This window comes from Spea bombifrons, chromosome 10, assembly GCF_027358695.1.
Source record: "Spea bombifrons isolate aSpeBom1 chromosome 10, aSpeBom1.2.pri, whole genome shotgun sequence".
NCBI lineage: Eukaryota > Metazoa > Chordata > Amphibia > Anura > Pelobatidae > Spea > Spea bombifrons.
In genome coordinates this window covers 39,606-60,000 of record NC_071096.1, presented here as the reverse complement: position 1 = coordinate 60,000, position 20,395 = coordinate 39,606, and the positions used below count along the sequence as shown (strand labels likewise).

Here is a 20,395-nt window from a genome sequence, read left to right as displayed (position 1 = left end):
TGATCCAGCTCCAGAGACCAGCCTATGGTACTGATCCAGCTCCAGAGACCAGCCCATGGTACTGATCCAGCTCCAGAGACCAGCCCATGGTACTGAACCAGCTCCAGAGCCCAGCCTATGGTACTGAACCAGCTCCAGAGCCCATTCCACGGTACTGATCCAGCTCCAGAGTTCTGTCCACGGTACTGATCCAGCTCAACAGCTCTGTCCATGGTACTGATCCAGCTCAACAGCTCTGTCCATGGTACTGATCCAGCTGCACAACTCTGTCCATGGTACTGATCCACAGGTTTATTAACTGGAAGTCCCAGCAAGAAGCTGGGATCTGGGGAGAAGAAGCCCCATTTATGTCATGAGATTACAAACTATACTTTGATGGGGCTTATTGTCTTGGACATGATTGTCTGTCTGCTGTGAGACGAAGTATCTGCAACATCTTAGCATCCCTGACCTGAAAACTCCCAGTCTGTGGAGTGGAGTGGAGCAGAGCACACGCGTGGGTGATCATGACACTGGTGGAGGGAGCACTTTGAGCAGCATCGCCTGGAATTCTTTCTGTCCTGATGCCGTTTAGTGCTTTTTACTGAAATCCTGGGATCTTACCCCAGAATGAGAATTCGCGATCCTGCAGATCCTTCTCTATAACCAGGAAATCTTAAGATTCGTTGAAGCAATAAAAATGGATTCAATAAAACAAAGGGTTCTGGAGCCTGGGAAGGAAAGGGTGAAGGATCTGGCAGGGAAGTCTTTGGGTCACCTGTACAGGTATCTACTGCTGATCACATAGTTCAATCAGTATGTTGATTTAATATAGTATGTTCTAGTAATAATAGTAATATAGTATAAACATATAAAGTGACTTAACATATACTATATTCTAATAATAATAGTTGTACAAATATATAGAGTGATTCAACATATACTATATTCTAGTAATAATAGTGATATAAATATATGGAGTTATTTAACATATACCATATTCTAGTAATAATAGTGATATCAATGTATGGAGTAATTTATATTTTATACTATATGCGCGTGCCTTTCACAGCCCAAATATGATTATTCAATTGAGGCGATTATTTGATTTAAAAATCACATTTTCTGGGCTTTATTTAAGGATTCTCAGCTGTTTCGATCATCAAAACCCCAAGCGGACCTGCTTCAGTATATATCTATATATATATATATACATATATACACCATTATAAATACTGTTACGTAGACCTTATATATATACCTTAATAAATAGTATTACATAGACTTTATATATACCATTATAAATACTATTACAAAGACCTTATACATACCGTTATAAACACTATTACATAGACCTAATATCTACCATCATAAATACTATTACATAGACCTTTATATATTGTTATAAATACTATTACATAGACCTTTATATATTGTTATAAACACTATTACATAGACCTAATATCTACCATCATAAATACTATTACATAGACCTTTCTATATTGTTATAAATACTATTATATAGACCTTTACATATCTACCATTATAAGTACCATTACATATACCTTTATATACTATTACAAATATCATCACATATACCTTTATATACACCATTATAAATACCATTATATATATTTTTATATATACCATTATAAATACTATAACATATATCTTCATATACACCATTCTAGTCATATTTCACACTGTATCTATGTATATCTACAACAATACGGCTGAAACTCAACGAATGATCTGATCTCCAATACAGATCGCGTTTTCCAGAGAGTCCAGATAGTAACAGAAACGTCTAATATACATATAAATATACATATAAATACACACACACACACACACACACACACATATATATATATTTAAATATATATATTGGACAGACACGGAGGCTTCTCCCTAAAGATTCTAAAATAATGAATAATTTATGTGTGAAGAATGAGCCTCCTCCATTCAAATGAAATCCATTTTTAATGTAAAGTATTTTTAATCCTAACACATACATTAAACTACACAAGCTATATGACAAATTATATCAATTCTACATACACTGACTTCCCAGCTCTGTTATGTCTTATTTACTAACTTATTTAAACCACAAATACATTTTTTAAAATCATTTTATAAAACATTTAAATCAAAACAAGAATCTTTAGCAAAAACATATTTTTTACCTAAAAGGTGGAGATATTTAGTAATTTGTTGCACAGTTAATAATATAAAATAACTTTTCTAGTAATATTTTAACATATTTAACAGTTAATCTTAAATATTTTGCCTCAAAAGAGCAATAAAAATGTCAAACCTGGTCTTGAATTAGTTAAACACCAGGATAAAACATGTAAAATCTTCTGGATTCTAGTTGTTTTTAGAGAAGTTTAATGCAGCCTCGTGCCCGTCAGGGTTATTTTTGTAGAATGTGACAAAACAAATGAACAATTATTTTATTTTAAATAAACACAAACTTCAAAATCTGATATAATTTTAATACAATCATCGCCAAATGTGTTTTCTTTAGAGAATCTAGAATTTCTATTACTTCTACCAACATCCATTCATTATCAGCTATTTGTGACCTGGGCAAATAATGCAGAATTTTGATGAAATGAAATATAAATATCAAATATTTTCTGGCTGTTTTCTTATGTTTTCTTATGTCCCCAGAGGATCTGCAGCCACATCAGAATCATTCAGTGTAATATTTAGGAATTAATAATTTATCTAATTGACATGAAAGAAAGCTTCACATGTTTTTTTGCCATAAGAAATTCATTTCTGATGCTTTGATATCATTTTCAGTGATGATACTTTTTACAATTCATTTTAGCACTTTGGGAAGAATCTGAAAATGCATAGTTTTTATTATTAGATACATTTTTTTATTTATTTAAAATGTATTTTATTTCTTTTATAATCTATTTGTAGAAGAATCATTTGCAATATATGTAACATAGAAGGGTTATATTTTTTAAGGGTTTTAGAGAAAAAGCCAAAGGCTGGGGAAAATATTGAGCTAACGGAAGATGGAAAACCCCTGGAAGTGGCCGCCAAGAAGAAGCCTTTATGCGACTGCACTTGCTTTGGGCTCCCACGGAGATATATCATCGCCATCATGAGTGGGCTTGGGTTCTGTATATCTTTTGGGATTCGCTGTAATCTGGGAGTGGCGATAGTGGATATGGTGAATAATAGCACCACTCATCATGGTGGAAAAATAATCAAAGAGGTGAGTAAGTTTCTTCCATCAGCCCTCCGAGTAACATGGAGGATCCATCTGCTGTCGACTGCTTATCAATATTTATGTATTTGAAGCAGAAACACGTCAATTAAAATCCGTCTCGTTTGACACATACGGCTCTTATTTAATTACCAGCTTCCATGCATTACACGCCGGTGCCAAACATCCAATAAAAACTGTTATTCAGATCACATATTCATATATTCCTCATTAAATTCTGTTTCTTAGATCGCATTTGGGCCAAAACATCTCTCAGGCCGTCCATTTTGTTTACGGTTTTCTCCTCATGTGAAGTCGGCCATCTTGGATGGACGAGAAAAATCGATATGAATTTTACATATAATTTTACAAACATTTTACGTGAAATACAAGACCTTATTATTTGAAGTTTTTTGAAACCTTTTATTTTTTTTCTTGCAGAAAGCAAAATTTAATTGGGACCCAGAGATTGTTGGAATGATCCACGGCTCCTTCTTTTGGGGGTATATAGTGACCCAAATCCCAGGTGGATACATTTCATCCAGATTAGCGGCCAACAGGTATGGTGCACGTTACTAAACGCCGGTAAACGGGCTCCTCGGCCGCAATGCTAACGATGGGAAAATGTCACGCTTTTTCTTTCTGCATAGTATGAGACATAAATGCGACGTTGACAAATAAATCATTGCTCAGGGCCAATTTGTGTCGATTGTGAGGATTGGCATTAATCTGCGCATTTAGTCGTGAAGTAGGGTGTGCGGCTGAGGGTGCTGAGACCCTGACATCTCTGTATTAGGTGAGATTCTGGAGTCTTAAGAAGACCTGGAGAATGCTTCTTTAAGAAAACAGCTCCAGATGGTGGCGTTTCTATGGCGTTTGGCAATATTTCAGGCGCACCGGGTGTCATTCCACCTGTTAATTAAATCCACTGAGGTTTGAGGACGGATTACGCTCTGTGATCCCTTCAGCTCTCTATTCACCGAGTACAAGGAAGATAAGGGGTCTGAGACGCGGCCACTTTGTGTAGCGGAAGCGTCCGTCTGATAGCAGAGATAATAAAGGACGAGCTCGACACACAAAGACGTATCAATTTCCTGTCAGATACGGAGTTATCTCACGCAGGCGACTTATTACAGAGGATGAGGATATATGGGGGGGTTCGCATATTCCTTTCCAAACATCTTGATAGACGGACTCCATGATGTATTAATTAACAAGGACCTGAACCAAAGCAGGGAAGGGCTTTAGGCTTTTAACCCCTTAGCCCCCACCTGCTCGTCTTGTATTTTTAATATTCAGCCATAGTGAATATGAAATATTAGTTCTTGTGTATTCAGATGTTGACTGAGTTAATATATTATTTTGGTCAAGAGACACATAAAATACCATTGTGTAGGGATTAATGTTTTTAGCCCCTGTTTCACCGCCATTATTGCTTTGAGATAATGAGACTCTGAAATTGGCGGAGCTCACCCAGGGGCCAACGTACAGAGATTCGGAAAGAGCCGTCTGCTGATTACTAAACTTACCGTTCATTGTAATGAGTAAATCAGTCACTAACGTCTAATATGAAACACAACTAACCGCCATACAAGGGGGTGAATGTGAAACCAGCCGCAGACAATGAACTATAATGTTATTATATATAATATTAGATGCGCACATATATATATATATATATATATATATATATATATGGGTCATATTCACTGTTCATGTTCTAGAAATATTAGATTTTTAATAAACAGAGGTGGGCTGAGGTCGTCGCGTCTGCCAAAGAGCCACAGAACATTAGGGGCCCCGATCAGCCCCAAGGGCACAGCGGTAACACTCTGTTTGGAAAGACTCAATGAGAGTGTCACTTAACGTAGGATGCAATGAATTAACCCTTTTTCCAATAGAGGGCTGTTTTCCCACCCATTCCTTTGGGTTTGCGCCCACGGAGAATGAATAAGAAATCCAACAAATTTACTTATATTCGGGAAAAGAAACATTTATGCACAAAGATTCCAGGGGTCTTGCTTATTCACTTCTTGTAAATTTCATCCATTTCCTTGGAGACCCCCTCTTAATAACAACATGAAATCATGTGAGCTTCCTGGGTATATTTAGTGTTACATAGAAAATTGAATGTAAGCGCAGATGAGAACCATTTGGCCCATCCAGCATGTACAGTGTTAATAGTTAAGAGCTTTTAATTCTAGGTACATTACTTATTTATATTTATTATTCACTCATAATAAAAACATCTACACCTACAATATTGTCACAGAATTGACACATTCTAATAATCTTATTAAAAACATCAGATCTTTTTCTAATAGTAAAAAATCCCAGATTTTGTGGGCTAATATTATGCCCGATATGGAATAAAGAATGACTGTTTGATTTATCTGGGTTTTTTTCTGAATTTTTAGCACTTGCAAAATAACTCACTTATTTCTCCATTAATCTAAAATCATTTAAACACGATTATTTACAGAATAAACCCCAATTGTGCAAACTAAAAAATTAGCAAATTGATTGTGAAATTAACACAAAATTTCTCAAAGACAACATAATCCCAAAATTTCTGGAATTTTTCTCAGATCCAAATACAAATAATGCAGATATTTGGCCTCTTTGTGAGGGACTCTGGGAAATATATTTAACAAGATAATTATGTAAATACTATAATTAGTAATCCGTGTTTATTCCATAAATTAAATCAGCTGATAATAAGCCGCAGGAATGTCTGGCTGTCACAGGGGGTGGACGTATCACGAATATCCACGGCACAGAATAAGAAGCTAGAACAAATGAAATTATGCGGGACACAGATGTACCGGTCACGCACCTGTCAATACACCCTGTATATACGTGCTCGCTGTTGGCACCGGGGCGGCTGGTAATGAGCCTCAGGAGGCCATATAGCCCCCCAGAAGCCCCTCCTGCCAGATAAATGCCCCATAGACAATCGTCTACCAGGTCTTGGGAACGGAAGGATAGATAGATATATCTACATATACATATAAACATCTCTTCCCTGGGTGCATTTTACAAAAACTCCTGAATGTTTGGGGCCCTCAGACTCTTCTCACGTTTCTTCTAGGACTAGATAAACTGTGACGGGACCCCTGGCTTTTTAAATATTTTCTAACATGGCGGAAAGAAGTGGTTTAGGTTTTTTTCTCTGTGTCCACGTTCCTGAAAACAAAAGGACAGCGAGTAAAGTCAGCATTAAACATATTGCTGTCGTGTTCCAATGAATCTCTGCACCTAGTTCAGGGGTTCTGTGCAGAATTAAACCGAGTAAATAAAACATTCTTTCTGAATGTAAATCACCAGAAGCGCTTCATCTACTTAATAAAAACCTCCTCCGAGGGGGGATTTTCCAATGAATTTAGTGCTGTGTGGAAATAAATGAAAGCCACGTTCACTCCTTGATCAATAAACATGCCGTGAATAGGCCTCTCTTCAGCTGTAGTGACCATGAAAGCGATTGCTTTGAGTTTCCACGACAGGCGGAGAAAGGGTCTCGACGCGTGTCTAGAGACAGACAAGCAGACTGCTCTCTGCCATATGCTCCTCTCTGCATTCATTGTCTCTTTCTAGTAATATAGACATTTCCACAATTTAATGAATCACCAAGGGATCGTGTTCAGTATGAGGAGGCCTCAGATGTCCTTCAATAATGAACAAATGCACTTTTTTATTAGATTGGAGGCTGAAGATCTGTTTTTGCAAATTAATGTTCCTGGATAAAATGAGTCTGATGAAAGGGAGATGCCGGGTCACGGGATGTTAGATAAACCCATCCCCAGACACACGTCTTCATTCTGAATAATGAAACACAAAGCCGCGCACTCCAGAGCCTTAAACCAAAGTTTGTCCTCTAATCCTCCCACTTTGACCTGATGAATATTCCCTGAATATTACAATATAAACCCTTCTGGTGGATCCGTATTTATATGAATGCATAGAAGAACGCGTCTGTCCAAACACCTCTGCATTTCCATAACATGCATTTAACATATTAAAATGTATCCATTATCTTTTGTGCAACATATATATATATATATATAGTTACAAGGTCCAAGATTTTGTTACGGAGACACAAACCGGTCTTAATGAAACCTCAAAAATGTTGAGATGCCGTTATTTGCTTCATTAATAGACTTTGAGGTTATAAAAACCAGTTAGGAAACGCACATCGTGTATGAAGCGTGACGTTAAGAAAATGAAAATGTTTCTTGGTTGTAGGGTGTTCGGCGCAGCTATTCTTCTCACGTCCACTCTGAACATGCTCATACCGTCAGCCGCACGCGTCCACTATGGATTCGTCATCTTTGTCAGGATTCTGCAAGGTCTTGTGGAGGTACGAACAGATTTGGGAATAACATACACAGGTCTGCAGCCCGCAACCCTAACCTGGAACACGCAGCCAGCTGGGAGACCCCAGAAGCTGCGCTTAGAAAATGTGAATAAAAAATTAAATGTATTGATTGCCTAATCTATAGTTTAGGGATTGCCACATGTCCTAAAGGTATTCAGACTGATACAATTTCATGAAAGATGGTGTTTCTAAAACATAGTCCACCACAAGGCATCAACCGACGCATTGCGTTTGTCGGGGGTGATACGCGGGTCGTTGACAGATTTGGAGAGCAGTTTGAAGATAGGAGATAACAGGTTATTTAGACACAGACTAGGAATAGAGACAATGACAACTAGAGTATTCTAGAAATTTATCAAAATGAATCAAAAAGGGAACATGACTACATGCAAATCCGTCATTGAAGAGTTGGATAGAGACTGAAATACTTGGGGACAGATAATTCACTTCTTGTTTTCATGGGAAGTAGTTTCAGAGGGCCAAGTTGGTACAAGAACATTGAAAAATAGATACCTTACAATAACAATCTTCCCATATTTGCTAAAAACTTTGGGGTAATTTATAATGGTGCAGCCCAAACATCTGCCCAAGTGAAGGGAACAGCTTGTGGCAAGTTATATCTCCAAAGTCAGCTCAAATGTCACAACTCAAGATCCAAATGTATAATATTAGTGCAGATCCCTTTATATGTTTGAATCTGGTGGTCCCATTTATTAGTAGCCATCGCAGATAGGTGGTCAGACTATCAGGGGCCAGTCTGCATTCCCAGTGTGAGCTGCCCGACTGTGGGAAGCAGACGTTCAGTGGGGACACATAATTCCATGTAGCCTCATAATAGTAGAATAGCAGCCTCCATCGCGTGTCTACCAGACACGGTATGCATGCGTGTGTGTGTTTTAATCCCACTCCAAAAGGTTTCAGCTGAGTTGATGAAAATAACAGCCCCTAGGGTTAGATGTTAGGATATTACTAAAACAGGAGGGTGAGTCCTAAGGCTTTTACTGTGATGTTGCTTAATTTTCTGTGCGTGTGGAATTATTTCAGGGAGTCACATATCCTGCGTGCCACGGCATATGGAGCAAGTGGGCTCCCCCGTTAGAAAGGAGCAGGCTGGTGACCACCTCGTTTTGTGGTAAATATCTCTTCATTTTCTATAAGATCACTTAACTGCAAACAGTTGTGGTGACGTTAACGCCACTATCTGGTTCCAGGTTCCTACGCGGGCGCTGTGATCGCTATGCCCCTCGCTGGGATTTTAGTGCAATACACAGGCTGGTCCTCCGTGTTTTATGTTTATGGTAAGTCGTTTCCTCACATACATACATACATACATACATACAACACAGCAGGTATATAACAAAGTGTGCGTTTCTGTGACTGACGGAATACTAAACACCCTGTGAATTAATATCATGTGCTCACTGACTGGAGGATGGAGGAGGTTGTCAGTGTGGGGCATTATTCACTCTACTGCGTGTCACCCAGTCAGTCCATACAAAAAAGGCACTCAAAGAAAAAGAGATAAGTCATGTAAACGTGAGATACATTGTGTGTTGTTCCATTATTTTGGCTACATAGTAAGAGGATGATATGTATTAACCCCTTAATGACAAAATGTATTGTTTTCATTGGGTTTAGGGACCGCCCATTGTCCTTAAGGGGAATAACAACTGAACTGTATCTCTGCATTTTATCACATATTTAATGTAGGCAGCTTTGGTATAGTATGGTACTTCTTCTGGATTCTGGTATCCTATGAAAGTCCAGCAAAGCACCCGACCATTTCAGATGAAGAACGCACGTACATAGAGGAAAGCATCGGCGAGAGTGCTAACCTCATGGGTGCGCTGGAGGTAAGCACTGTTCTGCGTGAGATTCGTTATTAGCACATGACCCTCTATCTGTGACGTGAGTTAATCACGTTGGGGCTTCTTCCCTTCATCAGCATCATAGAAAACGTAGATTTGTTTATCGAGTTTTCTTGTTATTTTTGGAAATAACCTTGATGGTTTTGACAGGAGTACAAGACGTTTGCTTCAGATGGTTCTATGGAATATATATGGATTTTCTGGGCAGCATACATTGAATGCTTCCATTTCCATATGTCCCTGTATGTTATGTACGTGAACTGTATGTTCTAGAACCATTCTTCTTACAGAGTATGTGGGCAGTAATTGTTGTTATCATTATGAAGAGCTAAAAATAAACTCATGATTTATGGCAAATTGAAAAATACACATTAATATTTCATTCCAATGTGAAGAGTGAAATGATTTAATGAATGAAGCTGGCCTCTGCGCTCAGTCTTTCCCCATTTCTCGGTACAAAAAACCCTAGGAAACTCCACTAAGTAGATAAACTATTCTGGTTCTTTGAGCTTGACTTTAAAATATAAAATTTATTATGAGTTTCTCAATTGTAAAAATAAGTAGACAGGGTTCTAGATTCTTTTAAGTAATAATCCAAATTTCAGGAACCCCCCCCGCTGAACTTTATTCTTCCAGAAATTCAAGACTCCATGGAGAAGGTTCTTTACCTCAATGCCCGTCTATGCAATTATTGTGGCAAATTTCTGCCGGAGCTGGACCTTTTACCTGCTGCTTATCAGCCAACCGGCGTACTTTGAGGAGGTCTTCGGGTTTGAGATCAGTAAGGTAATGAAAAGAATTCCAGTTAACCGGATATGTCACTGGTGGAGTCTCAAGTTTTCACTGTTTTGCTTTCTTCCTGAAACCCACAACTAATCTGCTTTCGTTACTTTGTCATCAATAGGTAGGGATGTTGTCTGCCGTTCCCCACCTGGTCATGACAATTATTGTTCCCATTGGAGGGCAAATTGCGGATTTTCTGCGCAGTAAACAGATTCTGTCCACAACAACTGTGCGCAAAATCATGAACTGCGGTGGTGAGTAAGATGCCGATTTGTTCCTCGCAAGTAATTCTGCAGTTTCTGTCACTCCTTCTGATGATCAGAGATTGAATATGATATAATGAAATTCTTTTATTAACCCTTTCTTGTACCTGACATTAATGTTGTTATTGGATATCAGAGTAAAAGCAGATAGTCGCCCAAGATCTTCTGTCTTGACTGTATTCACTAACATGTGATGCTTGGAATTAGGTGATAGGATAAATATTGGTGTTCTCCTTCATGATATGATTCCTTATTATCTCCAAATTAATAATGAGATATTTTTTGATGTCAGCTTCTGTGAACCGATGTTCCATAAACAGCGGAACATGGTCCCGATGGCTGGACTGCACTCCAGCTCCCTTGAAACGATTATCAGTCGTGCAGCGGCTGAGACCTGTTCCCCGACCCTTGGAGGCCATTAACTGGGTTCAGATACCTAAAAGTAGCAAATGGTCACTTAAACCTAAGCGGCAATGAAGAGAAGATCCATCACACCTGTATAATTGACAGGAGTGACGAGGCAGCTGGTTTGTAACGCAGGCAGTGAAGGAATTAAGCCTAGGAGCCACGTCTTGTCTTGACTGAAGGACTCAGCGGCAAACTTGCGCATTCAGATTCTTCCAAATCAAAATTGCCTGTTTCATACGTGTGTACAAATCTCCGATAACGAAGTGCAAATGTGCAGAAATTTCAGTAGTTGTTGTCATTCGTCACCATGTATAGCAGCCTTTACAAGCCATTATGGCATTTTAGGCATTTGACAGCCAAGCCTCATAAATGTGGACAACACAAAAGTTTTTGTTATTGTCTCTATATCTTATGATTTATTATTCTTTATTGATAAATATTAGTGACAAGAACAGGCATTCTGCTGAGCTTGCACACTGTGTGACTGTGTTTCAGTTGTATAAAATTTAAAACCTGTTCCTGGGTGGCTTAAGACCACATGGGTCTACGGGCAGCAGTTAGTCAGACAGATGGGATTTAAGGAAGGATTTTTTAGAATGGGTGTGATTAGCGCTCGAAGGTTGTTATTACAGTTCCAGATGATAGGTGGTTAAGTGATAGATCAAGGGATGGGGAGAGAGACTTTGTGAGATGTGATGGAGTCGATTGGATAGGTTGTTGGGTGAGAGGAAGAAAGAAGAGTGGCTAGCTCTTCTTCAGTTGTAGGGGAGGATTTAGGTGTTGACGCGGAGAGAGTGGCAGGCACATTACACAAGAAATTGCCAACATTTGAAAAAAAAATCTTTCTTTGGGCTGCAATAAAATGTTTACCTAATTCGTAAAGTCGTGTTTATAACCTCCGGAGCTCTTTCCCACTGGGTGATGGTTGGGAATATACTCTCCCGTTTGTGTAGAGTGAAGTTGTAATAAGAATTGTTGAGGAAGGAGTCGGTGACCATGGTGCTTTCCTTATATGTTTACAGGTTTCGGCATGGAGGCCACGCTGCTCCTGGTCGTCGGCTATTCCCACAGCAGGGGAGTTGCCATATCATTCCTGGTCCTTGCTGTGGGATTCAGTGGATTTGCCATTTCTGGTAATCATGCAATGTTTAACTTATTTCAAATATAGATTTTCTATGGGTCGACCATTTGTAAATATGTTGGGTTCACATACCTCAGTAATATGTTGACAAAAGACTACCTACATTTCATTCATCACTTTGGTTCTTTTTCAGGGTTCAACGTCAATCACCTTGACATAGCGCCCCGCTATGCCAGTATCCTGATGGGAATCTCCAATGGTGTTGGCACCTTGTCAGGGATGGTTTGTCCTCTTATTGTTGGTGCAATGACAAAAAACAAAGTATGTTTATTTCATATTTCTCTGGGGTCCCGTCCAAACACATTGTGACAACTTCAATGACAACTTGTACTTTATACGCCAACCTTTGTGCTCCGTATCCTAATCTCACATACTCTACCTTATTGCCCTCCCGAGACTGCGGGAATAACACGTGCAACTCGTTCATACACAACAATGATGGAATGGTACTGTTTATATCAAACTATCCTAGCGTTTATATTGAACAAGGATATCATGACACAATTTACATTGAACAATGATATCATGTTACCGTTTAGATCGAATGATGATATGATACTGTTTAGATCAAATAATCATGATACCGTACAAATCAAATGATGAAATTGTGATACTGTTTAATTGGGATCTTACATTCTGGGTTACTGTCTTTGTTATCTGACAGACGCGTGAAGAATGGCAGTACGTCTTCCTGATCGCAGCTCTGGTCCACTATGGAGGTGTTATATTCTATGGGCTATTTGCGTCTGGTGAGAAGCAGCCTTGGGCAGACCCTGAACAAACCAGTGACGAGAAGTGCGGCTTCATCGATGAAGATGAACTCGCTGAAGAAACAGGCGATATTAGTCAAAATTGCATTAATTATGGAACCACAAAGTCGTACGGTGCCACCACACACGTTAATAGTGGATGGCCCAATGGCTGGGAGAAAAGAGAAGAGTTTGTACAAGAGGAAGGACACGAATCATACCATTACACGCATGATGGAAACTGTTCTTAACATCGCTCCACAAAATTAGTCTTTTTGTAGCGTCTGTGATGAATCTCATTGTGGTTTTGCACAAATGTGGTGACGTGTCACGTACATTAAATGGAGATCTTGTCTGAAAAACGTCACCACAACATCTGTACAAGTTGTGAGATATCATGTCCTCCATCAATGACATCTTCATTCAAGTATCCATTATCTTTGGGTCTACAAGGCATTAGTTTGGGAGATATTTAGTTATGTATATTGCCTAGTGGTAAAAGCACAATAAAAAATAGCACATCCAATGGTACTTTGGACGGTCCCAGATAACTTGTTAAAAGTAATTGCAAATCACCATTTTCTGCAGATAAACTGATCGTTGCATTAGGCTCTGGATTGCACGGAGCACAAATCAATTTCAATAACCAAACTTCTTTCTACAGTAGCTGTCAGCTGCCATTGTGAAATATGAGTATTTTTCAGATGTAACAATTTTAGAATTATTGCAGATTTTCACAGCTGGAATCTGAAGAAAAGCCTGCTTTTAAAGTAATATTCATATGCAACTTGTTTTTAATCCCAATAACTCAGCTTGAGCGACACATGCGCGAATCCATACACTAAGCGGCCTGCATTCGTGGTGCATCGCTGGTAGGATGAGGACATAAGTAGTGTGGAAATAGAAAACACTGAATATTAGGGCATCATTCCATGCAAAAAAGACAATAATTCAAGCCAGATGCAGACTGGATATAAGAGAGCACTCAGGGTTCTGACAGGCCGGTCCAAAAAATGTATCAGAGATGATATCCTCATTACATACAATAATTCACAGAATCCTCAAACTACTAACGATACTCAATCCACCTGCATTACTGTTACCGGGACCTTCAGAATAAGTCATAAAACTTTGAACTAAATTAACAAAAATCAAATGCTTCTCTGTACCATGTAATATAGGAAAAGTCTGCTATTAATGCTCTTACAATGTCCACAAATTCTGCATAGTTTATTACCGCCAAGTATCCCGAAGATTTTCATGATATTCTGTTTACATGAACATTCATGCCTCTCGGATACCACTTGGCCGCATCCTATGTACACGCAATGCCTGGTGATCTCCTATTTCTATAAGTCTTTTGGCTGTAAATACACCTTGGGATTAAGATTTATCAAAGTAGACTAACATGTGTACCCCAAATAGCGAAAGAAGGAGCCCAAGATCTGTTCTCCTTATTCAGAACCATGAATGGAAGCTTTGTCGGGCCGCAAACGTTTCACCTAATTGTAGGACGCAGACTAATCTTTTAAGGACACGGAACCAACTTTACAGCACAAAAGTCAAATATGATAGCAGCTTCTTGAGTATAAACGGTTTTTCTTTAGGTTAGATCCCAGTTCAAATTTACGTTGGAAAAAAATTGACCAAAACCAGGCAGTATGAGTGACTTTTATACAAAACTTTTTAGAAGCTGCTTATACTTGAATATACCCCATGCTGGTTGGGACAGAGTATTGTGCTTTATTACTGTGCAAAAATCTCATTGACATTTTGTTTGAACCTAAAATAATGTTGACAGCGTTTCATAGAGATCTTAGCTCTGTAGCAAGCATTTCTTTTGCATTATGGTTAAATGTTTTAATTAATATAATACCTGCCAAGCAATAAGAAACCGCCTATAGACTCATTTGCTGGGATGGCTTGGTGCCGGTGTTCAAAGCTAAGAAGACCCTTGGTTGGATCAAAGGCATTTTTCTCATGGTGTATTTCCCAAATGATGTTGGAGTTTTTATATATGTTTGCTATTTATTGCTAACGAGTTCGTACCCCGTCCATTGTACTGTGTTGGTGATCAGAGGCCCCGCTACTCGAATATTAACCTTAACCACCTGCAAAAACCTGAAACTAGAACTTTTGTCTTTGCTTCGTGCCTCAAAGTGACGTGAAAGTGTGATCGGAGCTTTTGCTGTGTTATATGAAAACGTGTGGGCAGAGTCCCTTTTGTCGGTGCAAAAAAAGTGTTAATAAAAAGCTATATTTATCTTTTTTTAAAAACTGAGTCCATTGTTTTTTTAAATTGTCCCAGACTCCAGTAACATGTTGTCTCATTTCAGTTTGCTCAGTCCTTGTGAGTTTGAATACTTGTAATCCTTTTGGCATCGTCACCTAGTAGTTAAACTGCTAGGAGTGGGGCGGCCATCGGCCTTGGCCGAGTTTCTCAATACTTTACACAGGAGGATCATGGATGTGAAAGTAACTCCAAAACCATTTTACAGATTAAAACCTGACCTTTCCATCTAGAATTACTTTATAAAACAGCTGATAAAACAAAACAAAAAGTGAGTTGCTGGAAATCTCTTCAGGTCTTTAAACCTGGAGTCTTAGGCCATGACATTTATTAGGCCAACATAGAAAAACCCATAGTCACAGGACATCAGGGGACTCTTCCTTTTCTCACCATCTAAAAAGGAACTGTCTCTAAACTCTCTTTGCTGGCCCAGTAAAGGTTACGACCTGCAGATACAAACCGTTCCTTCTCTGGAACTGACGCCACTCTGTCCATAAATAAGAGGTGAATGAATCACTGGGAATAAGAAAGATCATTAGCGCAAGGGAAGGGAATTTTGGTGCCAGTTCTCAATAATGTGTCATTATACATATGACAGGCTGGAACATGGCATCTCTGAAGTCTGTGTTGGTTTGTGAGAAAGCCTTAAACTTCCCGGTGCCCCATGAAAATTGCCCCTCATTCCGAAACCTTCTTCAGATTGTCTTTTAATCCTGACTCCAAAAGGCCCTTGCGTTGGGCACCTCCACGTTCACCATGCTGTTCATTTAAATCTAAGAAAGTCAACTTGCTTTGGTTCACAGACCACAGCCGCTCAGACTCAGCCTGCTTGCTCAGGTATATTTCAGGGCTAGTCGTGTTTGTTGTGAAAGGCTGAAGGAGCAACTAAAAAGAAGAGTTAAATCTCCAATACGGTCATTTGTGCCACCAAGCTTCTTCTGGAGCTTCAGTACTGGACAGAGAAGAGCTTATCCAAAACATCCTGGAGTTGTTAGTCTCAAAAGCACCATATTACCCCCTGCACTTACCCCTGTACTAAGCGTAAAATCTGATACAGTATGAATATTATCCCTGTAAATTGGCTTTTTTGAATTGCAAAGGACCCACCTGTCACCACACAAAAAAAATGAATGTTAGCCAGAATATTTATTTTACAAATTTTGATCTGTATGTCAACTGAAAAAAATAGAAAGCTCATAAATAAATTAAATAAGTTTAAATAAAAAACATTTACTGAACAGATATGGTGCAGCATAACCCCTATTATTATACACTAAGCCAGACATTGACATTGCCCCTAAAACAGCCTGCCCCTGCCACGGCTGCCCATCTAGTAGCCTACCCGTGCCACAGCTGCACTGAAATAGCCTGCCCATGCCACTGATGCCCCTGAAATAGCCTGCCCGTGCCACTGATGCCCCTGAAATAGCCTGCCCGTGCCATGGCTGCCCCTGAAATAGTCTGCCTGTGCCATGGCTGCCCCTGAAATAGTCTGCCTGTGCCACGGCTGCCCCTGAAATAGTCTGCCTGTGCCACGGCTGCCCCTGAAATAGTCTGCCTGTGCCACGGCTGCCCCTGAAATAGTCTGCCTGTGCCACGGCTGCCCCTGAAATAGTCTGCCTGTGCCACGGCTGCCCTTGAAATAGTCTGCCTGTGCCACGGCTGCCCTTGAAATAGTCTGCCTGTGCCACGGCTGCCCTTGAAATAGTCTGCCTGTGCCACGGCTGCCCCTGAAATAGTCTGCCCGTGCCACGGCTGCCCCTGAAATAGTCTGCCCATGCCATGGCTGCCCCTGAAATAGTCTGCCCATGCCACGGCTGCCCCTGAAATAGTCTGCCCATGCCACGGCTGCCCCTGAAATAGTCTGCCCATGCCACGGCTGCCCCTGAAATAGTCTGCCCCGTGCCACAGCTGCCCCTGAAATAGTCTGCCCATGCCACGGCTGCCCCTGAAATAGTCTGCCCCGTGCCACAGCTGCCCCTGAAATAGTCTGCCCCGTGCCACAGCTGCCCCTGAAATAGTCTGCCCGTGCCACGGCTGCCCCTGAAATAGTCTGCCCCTGCCACGGCTGCCCCTGAAATAGACTGCCCCCTGCCACAACTGCCGCTGAAATAGTCTGCCTGTGCCACCTTTTTCCCTGAAACAGTCTGCCTGTGCTACCTCTGCCCCTAAACACTAACTTACTACAAATGTATTAACGTAATTCATTCACCCACTAACATTCATTCACCCATCACTCACCCATCACTCTCCCGCACCCCCTCACCTCGCTTGCTGATTTCTCTGGTCCGATCCTCCGGGAATCTTTCCCCGCCCAGGTCCCTGCTCCCCTGCGCGGGAAAACACTTTCCTCATACAGTGCGCGCTGCGCGGGCGCCACAGCAGTAGGCTGCAGGCTCGCGTTAGGCGGCCGTCAGGACACACCAAACCCCCCCCCCATTATGAACGGTACCCGGAGCGTAGCGCCCCCCCTATACGTTACAGCGTCACATACATTATATATATATCGTATCAGTGGCTTTTATACAAATGGCGCAATGTTTTAAAATAAATTAAAAACCTCCCGACATTCTTGTAAACCAGATCTAGGAGTCTGCATGACGATAGAAATATTGAACCAAAATGTCAGGATTCAGTGAATCATACAGAGGAGAAAGATCCCGAGAAAGAACGCGGCTCCACGCAGCTCACGGGGGCCTCGCCCGGTTCTGCTCCGCCGTCCGCGGTGTATGGAGTGGAATAAGCCCCCGGCTCCTGAAACACTTTAGTAAGTGAGACACGTTTAAAGATTATATATTATTAACAATATATTATACAGAACATACTATTATTAAGTAATTTATTTTATTTACTCTTCTGATTAATATATTTATTATATATACTATTCATTATTCATTTAGCACCAGGTAATATGTTCAGCCAGAAATAATCCAGTGAGGAATTGGGACTGGTCTGGGGAATCCAGCGCTAGTGTTGGGAACGCCCGGGGTATTTGGCACAGGAGCCGATAAATGGGATTGGGGAACATAGTGGTGGCCGATGGGCGAAGGGGCAGATTTTTTTCTTGTTTGTTTCCGGTCTTAATTTTGTATGTTTTAGGCGTATTACACTCAATCACCCCGACATGTGGCCCTCGGGAATCATGTGGTCTTAATGCCTTAACAAAAGGTGCTTTTTCTTTAAAGCATGAAATTGTTGAACCCAGGTCTCTTTTGCCGCTATGATAAGATCCGTGGAGCGCATTGAATGAAAGGTCTTCTCTAAAAGACCTTTGAAGGATAAGATAAGATTTTGGAATAAAAGGGGAATGTTTGGCACAACGATCCCATGCGGAGGGTAAATGCCCCACATAAGGCCAAAGATCAATGTGAACCAGTTGTAATGCAATAAAGAGTTAAGTGGATAAATAGTGGTAATGAGACCCTCGTGGACGTGTCTTTGTGTCTGTAATTTGCCGTGATCAAGGCTCTGTGTTCAGTGCTCATTGTGACTCCCAACACAAACTGACTTAATAGCAGAAAATTACACCAAAAGAGTCCTCGTCTGAATTAACTCTTTCACTGGCATCAGTGCTACTCTGGGGCTGGAAAAAGTGCAAGAACCTGTGTACAAATATCCAGATACATCGGGCAATGTATCACGTATCAATGTCACGATATATCCACATGCCCCAAGCCGTAATTTCCGAATACATTTAATTCCTTGAAAAAGTGGAATATTTATGCCATTTATTAATCGACTCGGCTCTGATTTCTTTTCTATATAAAATCTTTTATTTTGTACGAATCCATTAATTGTGAATCTGGCCTTAAAAGGTTTCTCTGCATTTTCCTCTGAACCTTGACATAAACCCCAATGTGTTCTGTTTTTGGCTTTTATAATGAAGGACGTGGAAATGAATGGAGAGGCAAACAAAGAGGGAGCGCTGAGTGAGGTTTTGTGTCGCGGTTTCTCCGGTAACCATTTCCATGGAATGGAAAGTACGTTTTGTTTTTCTAGTATCTGAGAGCCGAGGATTCTGGGTAAAATGTTTGCTGCTCGTCTGCCTTAGTGTTCCGTCTAGCGGGATCATCCACGCCTTTCCTCTGACTCTTCTCCGATGTCTCCCCGGCCTCTGCTCAGCCTCCTTCCCAATGTCTGCTCGGCCTCCTCTCCAGTGTCTCCCCGGCCTCTGCTCGGCCTCCTCTCCGATGTCTCCCCGGCCTCTGCTCGGCCTCCTCTCCGATGTCTCCCCGGCCTCTGCTCGGCCTCCTCTCCGATGTCTCCCCGGCCTCTGCTCGGCCTCCTCTCCGATGTCTCCCCGGCCTCTGCTCGGCCTCCTCTCCGATGTCTCCTCGGCCTCCTCTCCGATGTCTCCCCGGCCACTGTTCGATCTCCTTCCCAATGTCTCCCCGGCCTCTGCTCGGCCTCCTCTCCGATGTCTCCCCGGCCTCTGCTCGGCCTCCTCTCCGATGTCTCCCCGGCCTCTGCTCGGCCTCCTCTCCGATGTCTCCCCGGCCTCTGCTCGGCCTCCTCTCCGATGTCTCCCCGGCCTCTGCTCGGCCTCCTCTCCGATGTCTCCCCGGCCTCTGCTCGGCCTCCTCTCCGATGTCTCCTCGGCCTCCTCTCCGATGTCTCCCCGGCCACTGTTCGATCTCCTTCCCAATGTCTCCCCGGCCTCTGCTCGGCCTCCTCTCCAATGTCTCCCCGGCCTCTGCTCGGCCTCCTCTCCAATGTCTCCCTGGCCTCTGTTCGATCTCCTTCCCAATGTCTCCCTGGCCTCTGCTCGGCCTCCTCCCACTCCACTGAAAAATAAAAGAGAAAAATGTGCGAAAATCATCTGAAAAGCTGTGGGAAAAGCAGGTGAAAGTGGAACTTCTGCAGTGCTACAGATTGAATGACCACGGCGGCCATTAACACTTAAACCAGTTCCTCTTGTGACCAACTAGCTCTGTAACTCCTAAAATCTTGCCCTAATGTGTGTGTGTGTGTGTGTGTGGGGGGGGGGGTTATTGTGACTAGACCATGTCTTCCCACTTTGACCCGGGAGACTCTCTAATTCTGGGTGCTGTCTTGCTGAAGGCTACTTGACTTCTCTCTTGGTGGAGGCTGTCTCTCCCTTCAGGACTGGATTGCTCATCTTCACGGTGAATGTTTGTGAAGATCCCTGACGGTTGAAGAAGCTCATGGATGTGGCCAGGCTTTGGCAGATTTTGGTCGTTTTCATGTTGTTTTGGATTTTTAGTTTTTACATAATGTCCAATTATAAAGCTCCGTGATAAAGCCGATGCAGTTACCGTGTCAACAGAATCGTTGCAGAATAGAATCGAT

At 41.3% G+C, this 20,395-nt stretch overlaps 1 protein-coding gene across 1 annotated transcript; it reads left to right on the top strand.

Annotated features, from left to right (window-relative positions):
• The first annotated feature begins 156 nt into the window (after nucleotides 1-156).
• SLC17A6 (solute carrier family 17 member 6) lies at nucleotides 157-13,951 on the top strand. The gene is made up of 12 exons (XM_053449137.1): nucleotides 157-765; nucleotides 2,965-3,217; nucleotides 3,650-3,768; nucleotides 7,451-7,565; nucleotides 8,628-8,715; nucleotides 8,795-8,881; nucleotides 9,294-9,436; nucleotides 10,088-10,237; nucleotides 10,356-10,488; nucleotides 11,928-12,038; nucleotides 12,180-12,307; nucleotides 12,711-13,951. The coding sequence occupies exons 1-12, from the start codon at nucleotides 680-682 to the stop codon at nucleotides 13,044-13,046; spliced, it is 1,749 nt and encodes a 582-aa protein (XP_053305112.1). The 5' UTR covers nucleotides 157-679; the 3' UTR covers nucleotides 13,047-13,951.
• The last annotated feature ends 6,444 nt before the right edge of the window (nucleotides 13,952-20,395 follow it).